Source organism: Merops nubicus, unplaced genomic scaffold (genome assembly GCF_000691845.1).
Source record: "Merops nubicus isolate BGI_N331 unplaced genomic scaffold, ASM69184v1 scaffold10648, whole genome shotgun sequence".
Lineage (NCBI taxonomy): Eukaryota > Metazoa > Chordata > Aves > Coraciiformes > Meropidae > Merops > Merops nubicus.
The window spans coordinates 1,726-18,080 of record NW_008623641.1 but is presented as its reverse complement, the minus strand read 5'-3'; the positions used below and the strand labels follow the sequence as shown (position 1 = coordinate 18,080).

Sequence of the window (16,355 nt, the reverse complement as noted above, 5' to 3'; positions counted from 1 at the left end):
TTTCTCAAGTCCCACTTGAATGAGGAAAGGGGTTGAAAATAGTGCTCCAGTGTATATGTAACAGTGTGTCCACTGATACTCTGGTGTTTCCAGCTGGTTTGTATTTGTGATGGAAGGACTAGAGCCAAATTTATTATAATGTCTTGCTCTTGCTTGCAATTTTTTGTTGAAGACTTTCTCTTGGGTTGTTCAACTTTGCAATGAGTATTTTTGTATCTCAAAAATGTTGTCAGTTTTGTGACGCTTCTAGCCTGCTGCATTTTTTTTTTCTCCTTTCATATCTGCTTGCATAGCTGCTGTGTCTTTGCAGTAACTGAATGTAAGCATCACTTACAGTCTTTTCTATTTTTGGTCATGGAGAATGGAAGTTTTGTATTTATATTAGGCAGGACTTTGTTTCTAGAATGTCACTAAATAACAAGAAAGGAATACTAAATAACGGCAGCTGGAATATGAGCTAAAACTATCCCTTTGTAAGGTTTTATGAATGTGTCCATGATTAGTGCTTTGTTTTAAATAATAGAGATCTTGAAAATAGTTTCGTTTTCTTTACCCTTATACACTGTGCCTGTCTTTTGGTCTTGCTTGATTGTGTCTTTTCTTATAAGGGCATTGCTAACTAATACTGAATATCTCATTTTAAGATTTAACTTCAGATGAGCCGTTCTAGTACGAGATTGTGAATGAACTCTTAACAGTGGTCCAGATGTAGCTTACATGGTAAACCTTGCACTTGCAAGATATATTCAAAGCTTGTTTCTTACTATTTTTTATATTTTATATAATTTTTTTTTTCCTGAGTATAAACCCTCAAAGAACCACTCTTCTGCTGCAGTTTTGTTCTAGGTGGCAGTCCAGAGTTACAGTTTGAAATTTTATTGCTGCAATCATCTTAGCTTTTTGACTTCTTACTATTCTAGATATTGGAGTAATTTGAGCCAAGAATTTTCTGTGCCTTGATTGATTCCTTTCTCATGTTGACACTTGCTTTCCAACAGTCTAGGGAAAATACTGCTACTAAAGTTTGTCACTCATGTAATGAAGTCTGGTCTTTCATACTTTTGTTTTCCTTATTAATGGACTTCTTTTTTGTTTTATCAAGAGCAAAGCTCATAAATAAATAGAATTGTTTAAATTTTGCAACTATAATAGACTTTTCATAAGAAATTCCAAGAACTTAAAATGATTTGTTTACATTTGTAGAGACAAAATTATTTCTTCCCTCAAAACTGTGTGTATGAAGTGATAGTATACTACTACTTGCAGTCATTTAAGAAGTCTGCTTTTTTGGTTTTCTTGAACTCTGTCTCTTTTTGAAAAATAAGTGTCTCCTGGTGATAATCTGAAAACGCAAAACAACTTTCCTGGGTTAAGTTTTGCAATGTATTTTAAAATTATGAAATAATTTAAAATAAAAGTTTGACATGTTTTTCTTTCACAGAGTCCCCTGAAAATAAAATTATATTTCAGAAAGTGAAAATAAGAAGTAGCTGCTGACACAAAGACAAGTTTACTACAGATCATTTCTTGAGGAAAATTTTCTAAGGTATGTAAGCTATGTTTTGCAGAAAAGCTTTACAAAAAGTTTTTTTGTGAAAATTAACTATGTATTTTGACTTCAATGGACTAATATTTTAGACCAGTTTTGAAACGATAAGGCTAGCTTTAGATTACCACTTTGGATATTTATTGGTGGTAATAGCTTTATGGAATCATTAATTTAGCTAGTTCATGTTCCATATATTTTGCATCAAATGCATATATACATAATATTTTAAATATATGGTTGTAAACACATGTTAGGTAAAGCACATGTTTTATGTGTCATGTTCACGTACGTTCCAGGAGTGGATCCTACACTAACAGAAGTGTCAACTGTTTAACAGTAATTTTTGTTTCAGTAGTCGAGGGCTAAAAATTATTTATTTTGTTGCTTTAGTGGAATGTAAGTACTGTAAGCCTCACATGCAGAAATTGAGATGGACTGTCTAAGAAATGGATCAGCTGTCAAAAACTTGTTTTTAAATCATAGGATCATCAAGGTTGGAAAAGATCTCCAAGATTATCAAGTCTAACAATCACCCAACACTACCACGACCATTAAACCGTGTCCGCAGTTGCCACATCTATACATTTTTCTGAACACCTCCAGGGATGGTGACTCCATCACCTCCCTGGGCAGCCTGTTCTAATGCCTCACCACTCTTTCAGTAAAGCAGTTCTTCCTAATATCCAATTGAAACATCAGTATAGAAGCCTGGAATCTGAGCATTTGTCTCTTGAATCCAAGTTCTCTTTCTTTTCTGATTTGTCAGTATTCTCAAAGTTTCTAGAAAGGGTCAGCAAAATATAAGCCGTGCTAAGTGATTTGGAGCCCGTGACAGATTCAGGAGCAAGGGATTTCACAGTAGATCTGAGTAGAAAGTGAGTGTGATGCTCTCTGCATACCGTGCCCCTTCCATATTTCCCCTGGAGGGGCCCAATGTAAGCTGTGCCATCCTGTTCTGGACTGAACTGTGGGCCCAGCATGCTTCTGGTTTGGTTTACACGTTGCCTCAAGTTCCAACTGACGCATGTGGGTCCGTCATTACTTAAAGGTCAGCAATCACAGTCTTGGTTCTATTTCATGGCAATATAAAGGTCAGCAATCACAGTCTTGGTTCTATTTCATGGCAATATATGACAGAAGACAACCTTTGTTATAAGGGTAGGAGAGCATACTGGGGAAGTATAGCTACACGTGTACTTTGTTCTTCCCAGCTCATTTGATTTTGGTCATTGTCAGACACACAGGACCTTTGATCTGATACGATATGGCCACTTTCATGTGTCAGGGACAGATTACAATCTTTAAATTAAATGTAAATTGGCTGTGAAAACTACTTTCTTCACGATTGTTGTCAGAATCCAGGAAGGCTGTTAATGCTGTAATATTGCCTTCTTTTTTCTGAGGGGAATACTAGAGTGTTGAAGAATGACGTGACTGTCAATGAAGATTCTCACTGTCATGCTGACAAAATTTAACATTACTTCATTTGGAATCTGTCTGCACTGCTGTGGTGGCGGTGGTTGAGACACGTCATAAACTGTCTTCAGTTACTTTGCTTAGATTTAAAACTGTTCAAGGTCTAGCTGCTCGTTCTCTATATAATTCAATGCACGTTGAGCATTTACTTCTTGTCAGTGACTAGTTTGTTATTTTGAGAGTGACATGAAAAAGAAACAATCTTACTTTATTGGAATTGGCTCTGAGATGGATTGTAACTGTGAAAGCTTACAAAGTATTAACTAATTTGCATTTCCAGTGATTTTTATAGTAATACACACACACATATATATGTAAAATTTCAAAATACAAAAATAAACTAGCTGAAACTCATTTGTCGTATTTGATGCCACTGGGATTTTATTACTTTTACAAAACATGCTAGAATCCAGTTTGAAACTTCACTGGTGTATCAAATTATGCAAGTAGTGTTCCTATGTGGAAGAAGACAAACCTCATGTTTATCTGCCGAAGTAGGAAGAGATCTCTTCACAGTAAGAGTAACCAACTGCTGAAGGTTTTTTTCTCTATGAACTTAGCATGTCATGTGTTCATTGTCATCAATTCTCCATCTGGCTACTTTAAAACATGATGTCATCGGTGTTTTTTTCCTTTAAGATAAAATATTCTCCCGTGGTTTTTTGAGAAAGGTCCCCCACCCCCTGCCTCCTCCCTGAATATCTTTCACACTGTATTTTCATCTTTTCAGCACTGGAGTAGAAAGTATGTTTGTCTCTCAAACTCCTATCTCCTATTGGTTCCACAGCAAATAATTTCTGGGTTCAGATTTTGTTGTGTTAATCCAAATTTTGCTAGAAGTGTAAGCTTGCAAAGTCAGTCTTGTGGAATCTGTCTTGTCTTATATATTCAATGCAAGCGTTGTAACGTTGCATAGTAAAGCCAAAAGTGGGGCTATTTATTTCCTCCATAATCCAGTAGCTGTGAACATGGGGAAGCACAAGGAGGGTCACACCACAAATAGCAGCTGAACTTGTCTGCTGTTCTTGAACAGCATCTGCTGGTGCCATGGTTGGAGGCAGAGTGCTGATCTAAATAGGTTATTGTGCCCAGATGATCGTTGTAGATCCCTTCTGAATGAAATATTCTATTCTGCTGGTCTCACTCCTGTAGGGCAGCTGTCAACGCATCTGCAGACTAAGCAGGGAGATAGTCAAACTTGGAGAAATACCTGTCTCTGCTGGTGCTGCATGTTTTCTCTTTGAACATTGGCCTTTTGAAATGCGCTTGTGCTTTTTAAGTGTATTTAAAGTACAGATCACATAGAACATGTCTATTCATGTGGTTTTTTTTACATTTTTGACTTCAAGTAAGTGACTGTTTGATCTGTACTATCTCCAGTGGCTTAGAAGTATTAACGTGTAAAAGCTGTTAAAAAAATTAAAAGGGTTTTTAATTAAAAGCACTGGGGTTTAGCTATCGACAGTTAAGTGGCCTAGGTCTTGGATATTTGTTCACAACTTCTTTGCTTCTGCAATACTGGAGCATTTGAGTTTTGTTGAATGTCTTGTTTGGACATTTTCTTAATTCCTAAGGATGGCGTATGGAGCCTGGCTTACCTGGTCAGGAATCATTAGCTCTAAGACTTCATGCTTGCTAGTTACCAAATTAGGGTGTTATCACATTTGCAAAAGAAATTCTTGCTGCGCTGCTTCTGTCACAGTGAATGGAATAATGCAAAGCGAAGACCGAGGTCCAGTATATGTACAATTTTTGTGTACCCAGGCATCTAATAGTGTAATCCAGAAAAAAAAAAAAATCTAATTACTACTTAGTGAAGGGAGGCTTAGAAGGCTGTAGTGAGATGTTGTTGGATCTTCTGTTCTATTGATTTTTGTAATCTTAAGGCTTCCACAGTGAGTCAATAGAGGCAGATGGAAATATCATATTCTGAGAGTGTTTCTTCCTTCCTTTGCCTTCCTGCCTCTCAGTAAAAGACAGAGGTTAGAATAAAAGCAAGAAAGCCAGCACTTTACTCATAGCACAAGGCCAGACTTCATCCTAAGGTTCAGTTCCCATCTCGTCTGAATCTGGACTGTAAGAAATAAAGCTACTGTATTTTCTCATAGCTAATGTGCTAGGATATTTAGGTAATGTGGTAAGATGTGCTAGGGTTAAAAATGAGCTTGATCACTAAAGTGGGTCAAGGTCTAAAGGGTGTTGAAAAATCAGAAGGGCAGCTTCAGTCATGTTACTAAGTAGGTGCTTTGAGATCTTTGCCTTTGGTCATCTTACTAAAATATTAGTGGATTTTCAAGACTGTTGTCTACATTTTAACTGTAAAAATGTTATCGTTAATACAACTAATAATGACATACTCCATCCTATATAGATACAGCCAGTGTGAATTATTCACCATTGCTCTTTATGGCTGTGCTCCTAGCCATCAGCAAGAGCAAGTATTCTGACTAAAATATACAATTTTAAATTAAAGAGCATGTGAAAGCTAGCAGCAGATATAAGGTTACTCATACAACCTGGACTTCTCTCTATTGTGTAGTAACACAACACTATTCTTGTTTTTTTTATGAGCTCTTTGTTTCTTTCATTACGTAGCATGGTTTGTGTTCTGAGAATAAACATGTAGTGGATGAGGCTTAGTTCCGTAAGTTACTGGGAGAGCTGATGGAGGCAGGGAGTTGCAGGAAGAGAGGAACGCTCCGGGAGTTTGCTCTAGGTTCTGATTTGCAAAATTTGCTGGAAATTTGTGTGGTAACTGGAGCCAATAACTTTTTTTTTTTTTTTTTCCCCCTAGATGCTTAATAGGCTAAAAATGCTAGGCACTCTGAAAAGCCTCTGTAAGCCTTGTGAACGACAGTATTAGCTGGTATTATGTTGACATTAGTTTCTGTATCTCAGTTGTCTATGTAAAAGTAAGATTTTTAGTCCTGCTTCACCCCATGAGCTATTAGGAAGGTAAATCTGTTAATGTTTGTAAAACACTGCTAGTTTAAGTGGCAGTTTAAAGCCTATGAAGAAATTGATAACTCTGAGTTCAGGAGAGCTAAGACTTGGCTGGAGTGCAAGAACTGGTCAATAAGCAGTACAGAGGCTGGGTCTGCACTGCAGTCCAGAGCTCTAATCACAGCTTATGTAAGTTTATCTTGCCTAGTTTGAAGGCGATTAGTATCGGAGCAGGTTTTTGGTGTATACAGAGAAAAAGAGGATGCAGCCCCCATTACAAAACCTATGCAAGTGTGTGATATTAGTCATATGTGTGGGTTCAGATCTTCCGCGATGTGGCTGCGTGTTTTATCAGTATCAGATGCAGGTGTTTTAGAGCTAGCTCAAAGAAGTGTCTTTGACCCGAGGTTGTGTTACAGGATTTCAAAAGGCAGCAATTCTTACCTGTTCATCAAATGGTGTCCCTTTGGTACAGTAAGACTGGACTGCCTTAGGGGAAAATCTTGTGAACTTAAGGGCTCTGCCCTAATGTGAGTTGCAGGGGAGCAGTGGAAGGTTACATGACAAACTTGGTTTGGGATCTTTTCTGACTTTTGGGAGGTTGAAATCTGCATGTTTAATGGCCTGCTAAAACAGTGTTTAGGAACAGACTAACTTCTAACTAGTCACCCATTTCCAGTGGATGCAGTGCCTGAGAGCTGATGTTTTATTTGAGTTTTTATGTGCTGTGGGACAGTAAACACCAGAAACAAGTGTTTCAGATCACCAGCTGTGGAACTGTGTAGTTGCCAGCTCTTGTCTAGAGATAGCATTGGCTGTACTTAATTACATATATGGACTCATCTTCAGCAGCTGTCTTAGATGCTTTTGTGTGTTTCCTCATAACTCCGCCTTAAGTTAGGGAGGTACATTTTGCACATGGAAACTGGTGGACAGTTTTGGGCCTAAAATCTCTTCTAGTCATAGATGGCTGCTCAAAACAGTGCTCTGACCCTCCTTTCAGTTTATTTTGAGGAGGTGTATGTATGTGGTTAATCTTAACAGTTAAACTGTTTCAGGTAATAGACATTAATAGGTCTTCCTTGTGACATGAGAAGCTTTTCTTTTGATATTTGTCTTATGAATATTGTTCTGCTTTCAGATGTGGTGAAGAGACTGTATTTTCCCCTGTGCGGTATATAGTGCCTTAAAAAATGGGGTTTGGAGGTGAACTGAAGTATTCTCATGATGCTTTAATAAAACTGCAAGACTGGGAACTACGACTGCTGGAAACGGTCAAGAAATTCATGGTAATGCGAGTAAAAAGTGATAAGGAGTATGCCTCCACTTTACAGAATCTTTGTAATCAAGTAGATAAAGAGAGCACTTGTCAATTGGATTATATCAGCAATGTGTCCAAGGTAAGATTAAAACGTATTCTGATTTTGGAATATCCTTCAAAATAACAGTGCTATTTTTGTTTGTTTGAGCTGGATTCCTGTTCATTCATCTTCTTGGAGTTAATGTTGCCAAAGTATTTAAAATGGGCTCCTTTTCGTTCCTCAGTGCAATATATAGAAGTTGAGCTCCAGCCTTGCTTTGAAAATAATAAACAAACTAGAATCAATCCTGAATTCTGAAGTTCAGTATTTTATGTTCCTTGGTTGAGCCTGCTACCTTGTTTAGTGGTTTGAAAATAGAGTATGCTATAGTAAGCTTTTCTTTTAAGACTGTTGAATAGGAAGTATTGTTTATGTTATATAGAATTTGTGACAGAAATAGAAAAATACCAGGAAACCAAGGCAAAGCCTGACATTCCAGCTGTTATTCACGCTGCAGCATGTGCTGTGAAAACAGAACATTACTTCAGGATGTTTCTCATAATTGTGAAGTTATTTTGTGTCCAATTTAAAATAACTGTATTGACTTTTTGTAAAGGTAAGGCTGTCCTTCCCCCAAATAATAATTTTCATGTTTAGAGCAAGTCCAGTAAAGATGCCAATGAAGCAAACTTCCCTGTTTCACCTGTTTGTAAGCTTCACTCTTGATGTGGATTTCTTTCTGACTAAAGAAAACCATTCTGATTTAATGCCTTATTTAATTCCTGGGCCTTCTGCTCTAGCAGTGGTTACACAGCCCCTTCAGTCTGTCATGACTCCTGATCTCTTCTCTGCAGGAAAACATCCTTTTTGGGTCAAGTTAAATTTTAGATGAAGCAGTTTTTCTGTGGTGGGTTTATGGGGTGGCTGCCTGAATACTATCTGTGGCATAGCATTAGGATTGTGACTGCTCTTTGTAACTGGAAAGCTGTGCTGCTGTAGCTAGCCTGTTTCAGCTGCCCCGAAAGCAGCACTGCACAGTGTTTATCTACAACAAACTCTATTGTTGCTTCCCTCCCCAAGAAGGAGTTGTCTTGTAAATTGGCACATTACCATTTTTTTCATGTTTGTTTTGGTGGTGTATTTGAAATTATTTTCACCTAGTTATGTGTCTTATACACAGCTTGTTACAGAATTTGTTATGTAACTTGTGATAATTCTGGTGAATAAATATTAAAGCATTGTCATTAACCTACAGCTGGCAGAAGTCAGGTATTTTCTTCAAGCTTTCTACTGCTGAATCCCAAAGTTTTGTGTAGAATTATTGGTGATGTGACTAATAACCCTTGCTATTGCTGCCCCACTAGAATTGCTCTTGTGTGGTCATAAACTGTTTTGCAGTTTTTTTAAGCGATGAAACAGAGCAGATTAGGGCTAGAACAGTGAAGAAGCATTGACGCCAGAATATTCAAGCATTCTAAGGCCTAAGTGACCTTTAAGCTCTGTCTGGAATGGTTCATGTCAGTGACATGGGCACTTCCTGTGAGCAAATGAATTTTTAAAAGCTGAAACTCTGACTTAAGGCATATTCTTTTTAGGTTGAAGAGAGGTGTGTGTGTCACATTTTGAAATCTTGTCTTGGACATGAGCACTCAAGTTGGTCTTTCTGGATTACTTTTGTTTCATTTTTCTTTGTAATTTCACTTAAGGAGGTACCATTACTCTTAAGGAGGTGCCATTTTTCTCTCAAGCCCCATTCCTGATCTCCACATCTTGATAAAACAGCAGAAATATTCATATGCTACTGGCAGATCTTTTGTGTGGGCTTGCCTTAGAATTTCACTGCCCCCTTGGATTTTGAAGTCATGTAGTGACAGATTGTCTTACTGGCTTTGGCAGTTAAAATGTCCCCTCATTCTAATTTACTTTACTATTTCTTGATACTTCTTCTCTCCTTGAGATTCTACAGAATAAAAGCACAACCCAAATATTATGGGATGTAAATCTAGTATCTTAGATAGCCTAAGATTTAACATACCTCTATGTTAGATTTTGAGTATTATGTGGCATCAAAACCAAGCTACACAAGCTCTTGTTTACTTCTTTATTTATTTATTAAAGAGTAGAGAAAGAAAGAGCACTTGGAGGGAAATGCTATTTGGGAAAATCTGCCCTATGTTTTTCTCATGGAGAGGCACCAAACTTGCTGGAAATCATAGTGGCAGCAACTGCTAATGCTAGAATAGGTCTACTTTTTTTGAAGTGCTTCGTAACAGCTCTTTTGTACATGTATATTTCTAAAAGATGCTATTAAACCAAACAGTATTGTATTTTATTGCTTTTGTGGTTATTTTCTATGAAAGGAAATGCTTTACCTTTTCTGCTGTCCCCACCTGGTTGCTTTTCTGTTCCATATAAATCTCAATTTTTGAAGCCTTTGCTCAAGTATAGCTTTTCACTTTAACTTTTCCTATTTCAAAATAGTAAAATATAACAATATAAAACACAGAAATCCTGTTAAACCAATTTTTTTTTTCAGTATGGAAAGAAGGATGTAAAGAACAGGAAAATGTGCAAATTATTTTTTTTTAAAGGAATGTTTTTGCTATGTTTCTGGCTTATGCAGGTTCACTTGGCCAATGATCAATTCATCAAATTGTAAGCTAAGTATTTCTTTAGAGTACTTGTCCTGTTGAAAAATGCTTTTTCTGTGATAATCAGGGTTGATTGAAACAGTACTTGTCTCATCAGTAATAAACCAGCCTTAAGGAAAATTGAGAATTCTGACTACGTTTTCACTACTGAGAGTGCTCTTAGGAATTCTACTATAGCCACAGAACCCAGTCCTCTCAGGCAGATGTTTAATGATGTTTTTATTCTATACAGCTTTACAATAGGGCTTCTGATGTAATTTGGAAAGTGTTCTGTAGTAGAGAGGTGATACAGTTTTCAGCCATAGCTTGGGAAGGTTTAGGCCATGACTTTTACATTGCCACACTTCATACAGTCTGAGATTGCTCTGTGTCAGGCTGTGGAATGTTTATGAGCTAAAGGAAATGTTAAAGATTGTTTAGTACATACAGTAGCTAACTGTCTGCTGTTTCCTTCTCTTGAATCTAGTTTGTGTTGCAGCATTGTCATGCAGAGGTGAAAATAATTATGTATACATGTTTATATACGAGATTTAAGAAAACCCCAAAGCTACCAAACAAATTACCTTCCTACATTTTGATGATCTAAGGTGGACTTTTGTCTTCATTAAGAGTAGGATAAATGGGAGTGAAATTACCATACCAGCTATCTTCAAAACATGCTAATTGTGTGGTTTTTAGCTATTCTAACATTTTAGATACAGCATAGTATTCAGTGTCAGGGAGTTATGTCTGAGGTATCCAATACTGTTCCCATCAGCAAAGTGTGATGGAGATCTTTAGGGTAGCAAATGCATTTATTTGAACTGAACTTTAATTTTGTTCGAGTCTGTGGTGCAGTGGAAGTCTCTCTGCTGACCTTGCAGTTCTTCATCAGAATTCAGGCCCAGAAACAGCATGTTAAGCTGTCATAAAACTTGACTGACAGAAGGCCAGTGAAGTTAGTAGAGTAATGGTATCGAAAGATGCTGGGTTGCTATGACAGACATGTAAGTGCTTGCATCTCTTACCCTGTTAGCACCTTGTGCTTTGGTACCAGTGGCCTCACGCTGGTGCTGTCAGCCGTGCGACGCAGCTGATGAGTGGAACTCTTAAACAGTGACCACTACTACCACTCAGATGCATTATTACTCTGAGGTATTTAGACAAGGACAGAGAAGTCAGCTTGAAAGAGCAACTGTGGCTGGGAAACAGGAGAACCAAGGCCACAGGGATATGCTCGTCAGGGATGTTCCAAAAAAGGCTATAAAACTTTCATCAGTGTTCGGAAGTACTAGGACAGTGCTGAGGGGTGAACACATAATATTGTATTTTTGTCCCTGGTGCTTTTTTTATGATTTTTTTTGAGTAAGTTTGAGGCATGATTTCACTGTAGCAGGAAGAATTTTGTTTTGGAAGATCTCAAGTGCATTTGGGTAAGTTTAAAATTGCTTTTTTACTGATGGTTTTAAGCAGTGTTGCATCTTTTCTCACAGTTCACATTTATCATTTGATGATTTTCAAGCCAGAATAAGTAAGTGCTTTTGTGTTCTGACTTTTTTTTTTATAGTCTTGGTTGCTTGTGGTACAGCAAACAGAACAGCTGAGCAAAATAATGAAGACACATGCAGAGGATCTTAATTCTGGGCCGTTGCACAGGCTTACAATGATGATCAAAGATAAGCAGCAAGTTAAGAAGAGTTATGTAGGTGTTCATCAACAAATTGAAGCAGAGATGTACAAGGTATTTTATTCAACTGTGCTTTATAAATTTATTCTAGTTTTGTATGTTTAAAGAGAAATACATCAAGAGTGGATTTCTTTTAGTTCCTCTATTTTTGTTTGTGCTACGGTAAAAGTAGCCATTTGCAATATATACAGTGCGTTCCTGGTTTGGCTAGGATAGTGTTAATTTTCACTGGAAGCTGGGAGCTGGGACAGACAATGGAACTAGCCAATAGGTTATTTGATAACCACACTGACATCACACCCACGGCACAAAGGGCTGGGCTGGGTGTGTGGTCTTGATGGGTGGTGCAGGGTTGCATCACCTTGCTGTTCAGAGCTAATGTGGTCTGCCTTTGTATCACTTGCTTTATATATCGTTTTATTACTGTTATGTTGATTACGGTTGTTTATGTGTTCTTTTGCATTGTTGTATTAAATTCTTCTTAACTCAACCTACAGGGTTTTGTATTTTCCTCCCTTTTCTCCTTCCCCTTTTGGGGGTGGGGGCAGGTGAGTGAGCAGCCATGTGGTGCTCAGCTGCTGGCTGGGTCTAAACCACAACAAATGCTGACAAATGTTTAAATTTGAGTTATTTCCCTCACATTTTCTTGTCCCTGCCAGCTTACAGAGTGGAGATGGAAAACTTTCTTCTGTATGAATTTCTATGGACAGGTAGCACTGGAAGTGTTCTTGTTGCGGTAGAGGGTGACTAGGTGTGATACTTCTCCATTCCATCTCCCTTCCTGTTCTTATTCCACTTCAGACATCCCTGGGACCAGGGCCCTTTTGCTAATGAATGCTCTTGACAGTCCAGACTGTTTTGGTTGGGGACAGTATTCTAGTACCTGTTCTAAAATATAAATGAAGTATAAACCAAACATTAAGGCTGCAGGTAGAGCTCTTCAGGGCTTTTCTATTACATGTTGGTTGTCCTGCGTATGTTGAAAGCACTGTTATCTAGTCAGTAAAACTAAGAGAAATCAGTTTCATTCGGGTGCTCTGGGGGAAGTTTAAAATGGCAAATGTCGAGGATCATATTGATAGTCTGAAAGGTCTGCTGAAAGAAGGAAAAACACTGTTTCCTCTTTCTTCCAGCAGAGAATTTAAGATCTGGAGTGGTGTAAATAAAATGTAACATCTGAGTAGTATGGTACAAATGTCGTGGACTGATGAGTAGAAGATTCTTGGGCTGGTTATGAGAAGAACTTTAACAGTAAATACATATTCAATTTAATACATTGTCTCTCAAAGGACTGCTTCTGTAATGGACTAGAATCCTGGCATCTTCCCCAGGTACTGACTATGGGAAGTACATCCTTTTTCATGCATGGTCAGTGGGCTGTATTATATGATTGTGGGGTAGACCCCTGTATGTTAGGGAGTACTTTGATTGTCTTGAGCATAAGGGTGAGGATGGTTGAGTGTCTATGGGTAAGAATCAGGGGGAAGACCAGCAAGGCAGATATCATGGTGGGAGTCTGTTATAGACCGCCCAGCCAGGATCATGAGGCAGATGAAATATTCTCTAAGCCGTTGGGATAAGTCTCAAAATTGCTACCCCTTGTTCTCGTCGGAGACTTCACTTACCAGACGTCTGCTGTAAATACAATACAGCAGGGAGGAAGCAGTCTAGGAGGTGCCTGCAGTATGTGGAAGATAACTTCCTCACAGAGCTGCTGAGAGAGAGCCAACTAGGGAAGGCTCCCTGCTAGACCTGCTGTTTGTGAACAGAGAAGGACTTGTGAGTGATGTGATGGTTGAAGGCCATCTTGGGCGCAGCTATCTTGAAAAGATAAGAGTTTTCAGTTCTTGAGGAAGTAAGGAAGAGGATCTGTCAAACTACCACCTTGGACTTCCAGAGGGCAGACTTTGACCTGTCCAGTAGATTGGTTGAGAGAGTCCCTTGGGACTATCCTGAAGGGCAAAGGAGTCCTGGAAGGTTGGGTGTTCTTCAAGAGGGAAATCTTAAAGGCACAGGAGGAGACCATCCTGGTGTGCAGTGAGATGAGCCAGTGTGGAAGAAGACTGTCCTGGCTGAAGAGAGAGCTTTGAATGGAACTCGGGAAGAAAAGGAGAGTTTATGGCCTGTGGATGAAGGGGCAGGCAACTCAGGAAGACTACAGAGATGTAGTGAAGCTGTACAGAGAGAAAATTAGAAAAGCCAAAGCCCAGGTAGAACTTAGTCTAGCTGCTGCCATAAAAGACAATAAAAAGTGTTTCTATGAATACATCAACATCAAAAGGAGGACCAAAGTAAATCTTCATCCTCTATTGGAGGCAGGGGGAAAACCTAATGACCAAGGATGAGGAAAAGGATGAGGTACTGAATGCTTTTTTTGCCTCACTCCTTAATACTAAGACCAGTTTTCTTGTGGTACCCAGCTCTGTGAGCTGGAAGACAGGCATGAGGAGCAGAATGAAGCCCCCATAACTCAAGGGGAAATTTTCAGTGACATACTACACTACTTAAATGCATACAGGTCCCTGGGGCCAGATGGGATCCACAGTAGGGTACTGAGGGTGTTTGCAGAAATGCTCACCAAGACACTTTCCATCACTTCTCAGCAGTCCTGGCTAGCTGGGGAGATCCCGGTGGACTAGAGGTTAGCAAATGTGACACCCATCTACAAGTGCTGGAAGGAGGATCCAGGGAACTACTGACCTGTCAGTCTGCCCTTGGTGCCAGGGAAGGTTATGGAGCAAATTGTCTTGAGTGCCATCACGAGGCACATACAGGACTACCAGGTGATCAGGCCCAGCTGGCATGGGTTCATGAAAGGCAGGTTCTGCTTGACTAACCTGATCTCCTTCTGTGACAAGGTGACTTGCTTAGTGGATGAGGGAAGGACTGTGGTTGTTGTCTACCTAGACATTAGTAAAGCTTTTGACACTGTTTCCCACAGTGTCTTGTGTTCTCCCAGTGTTTCATGGAGAAACTGGCTACTCATGGCTTGGATGGGTGCACTCTCTGCTGTGTAAAAAACTGATTGAATGGCTGGGCCCAAAGAGTTGTGATGCATGGAGTTAAATCCAGTTGATGGCTGGTCATGAGTGGTGTTCCCCAGGGGTCAGTATTTGGGCCAGTTCTGTTTAATGTGTTTATCAGTGATGTGGATGAGGAGATTGAGTGCACCTTCAGCAAGTTTGCAGACAACACCAAGTTAGGTGGGTGTGTGCTTGAGTGTAGAAAGGGTCTACAGAGGGATCTATACAGGCTGCATCAACAGGACGAGGCCAGTGGTATGAAGTTCAGCAAGGCCAGGCTCCAGGTCCTGCACTTGGGTCACAACAACCCCATGCAACACTACGGTCTCAGAGAAGAGCAGCTGGAGAGCCAGAAGAGCTGTTGACCTGGGGATGCTGGCCAACAGCCAGCTGAATATGAGCCAGGAGTGTGCCCAGGTGGCCAAGAAGGCCAACAGCATCCTGGCCTGTATTAGAAATAGTGTGGCCAGCAGGACTAGGAAAGTGATTGTCCCCATGCCTTTCGCACTGGTGAGGCCACACCTTGAATACTGTGTTGAGATTTGTGCCCCTCACCACAAGAAGGAAATCGAGGTGCTGAGCATGTGCAGTGAAGCTGGGGAATGGGTCTAGAGCACAAGTGTTATAAGGAACAGCTGAGGGAATTGGGGTCATTTATCCTGGAGAAGAGGAGCCTTAGGGGAGACATTCTTGCTCTCTACAGCTATCTGAAAGTAAGCTGTAGCAAGGTGGATGTTAGTCTCTTCTTCCAAGTAACAAGTGGTTGCACAAGAGGAAATGGCCTCAAGTAGCACCAAGGAAAGGTTGGACTTTAGGAAAAATTTCTTTACAGAAAGGTTTGTAAAGCCCTGGAACAGGCTGCCCAGGGAAGTGGTGGAGTCACCATCTGTGTAGGTGTGTAAAAGACGTGTAGATGTGGCGCTTAGGGACACGGTTTAGTAGTTGCCTGGCAATGCTGGTTTAATAGTTGGTCTTGATGATCTCTTCCAACCAAAATGATTCTATGGTCTAATAAAATTTCCAAGTAAAATAATTACTCACAGCCACTTATGGACTGGTGTAGCTGTAAACAGTCACAATGGAAGAAGAGGAAAAACTGGTAGCATGCGATGGAAATAACAGAGGTTAACTAGAGAGAGAATTGGAAAAATGGGAATAGAAAGAAAGAAATATAAGAAATGGAGACTAGATGAAACCAGGCTGCTGGAGGTTCAGGTATAATTTTGAAATAGACTATGCAAACCATGCTTTTTTTTTCTGTTAATAATTTAACTCTAACAAAACTCTCTTTTCCAGAGAAATATAGTGCATACTGAGCACTCCCCATGTGACTGACTAGAAACCATACTGGTTTGAATTCATTATAGGCTCCATGCCCATGCAGATATTTTGCGTCCTGATGAATAAGCTTACATTGTTGTTTGGTTATTTCTTTTCCCACTTTCTGATTTTCCTAAGAAGCACTTGGACAGCATTCTGTTTAGCTATGATATCCTCTTTCATTGTTGGCTGATACTGTTTGTTCAAAGGTTGTGTGAGTAAAATGTATTTTGCAATTATTATGAAGGTTTTTTAATACTAGTGGTCTACCTTTTGTTTTCCATTTTCTATAAGAGAAGCAATTTCTTGTTTTTATATATATATATATGTATCTATATATATCTTAATTGTGTTCACTACTTCGTGACTTCCATCTTTTTTTCCATTTCTCACAGTACCTTCTTAATACAAGTTTGTCATAAAGGT

At 39.3% G+C, this 16,355-nt stretch overlaps 1 protein-coding gene across 1 annotated transcript in view; it reads left to right on the top strand.

Moving 5' to 3' along the window:
- The first annotated feature begins 1,434 nt into the window (after nt 1-1,434).
- LOC103777583 (tyrosine-protein kinase Fer-like) overlaps nt 1,435-16,355 on the top strand; it is a 16,351-nt gene continuing 1,430 nt past the window's right edge. The window contains exons 1-3 of the mRNA XM_008945141.1: nt 1,435-1,546; nt 7,110-7,368; nt 11,467-11,640. Coding sequence (XP_008943389.1) covers nt 7,162-7,368; nt 11,467-11,640 — 381 coding nt within the window. The 5' untranslated portion in view covers nt 1,435-1,546; nt 7,110-7,161. The remainder of the gene's footprint in view (nt 1,547-7,109; nt 7,369-11,466; nt 11,641-16,355) is intronic.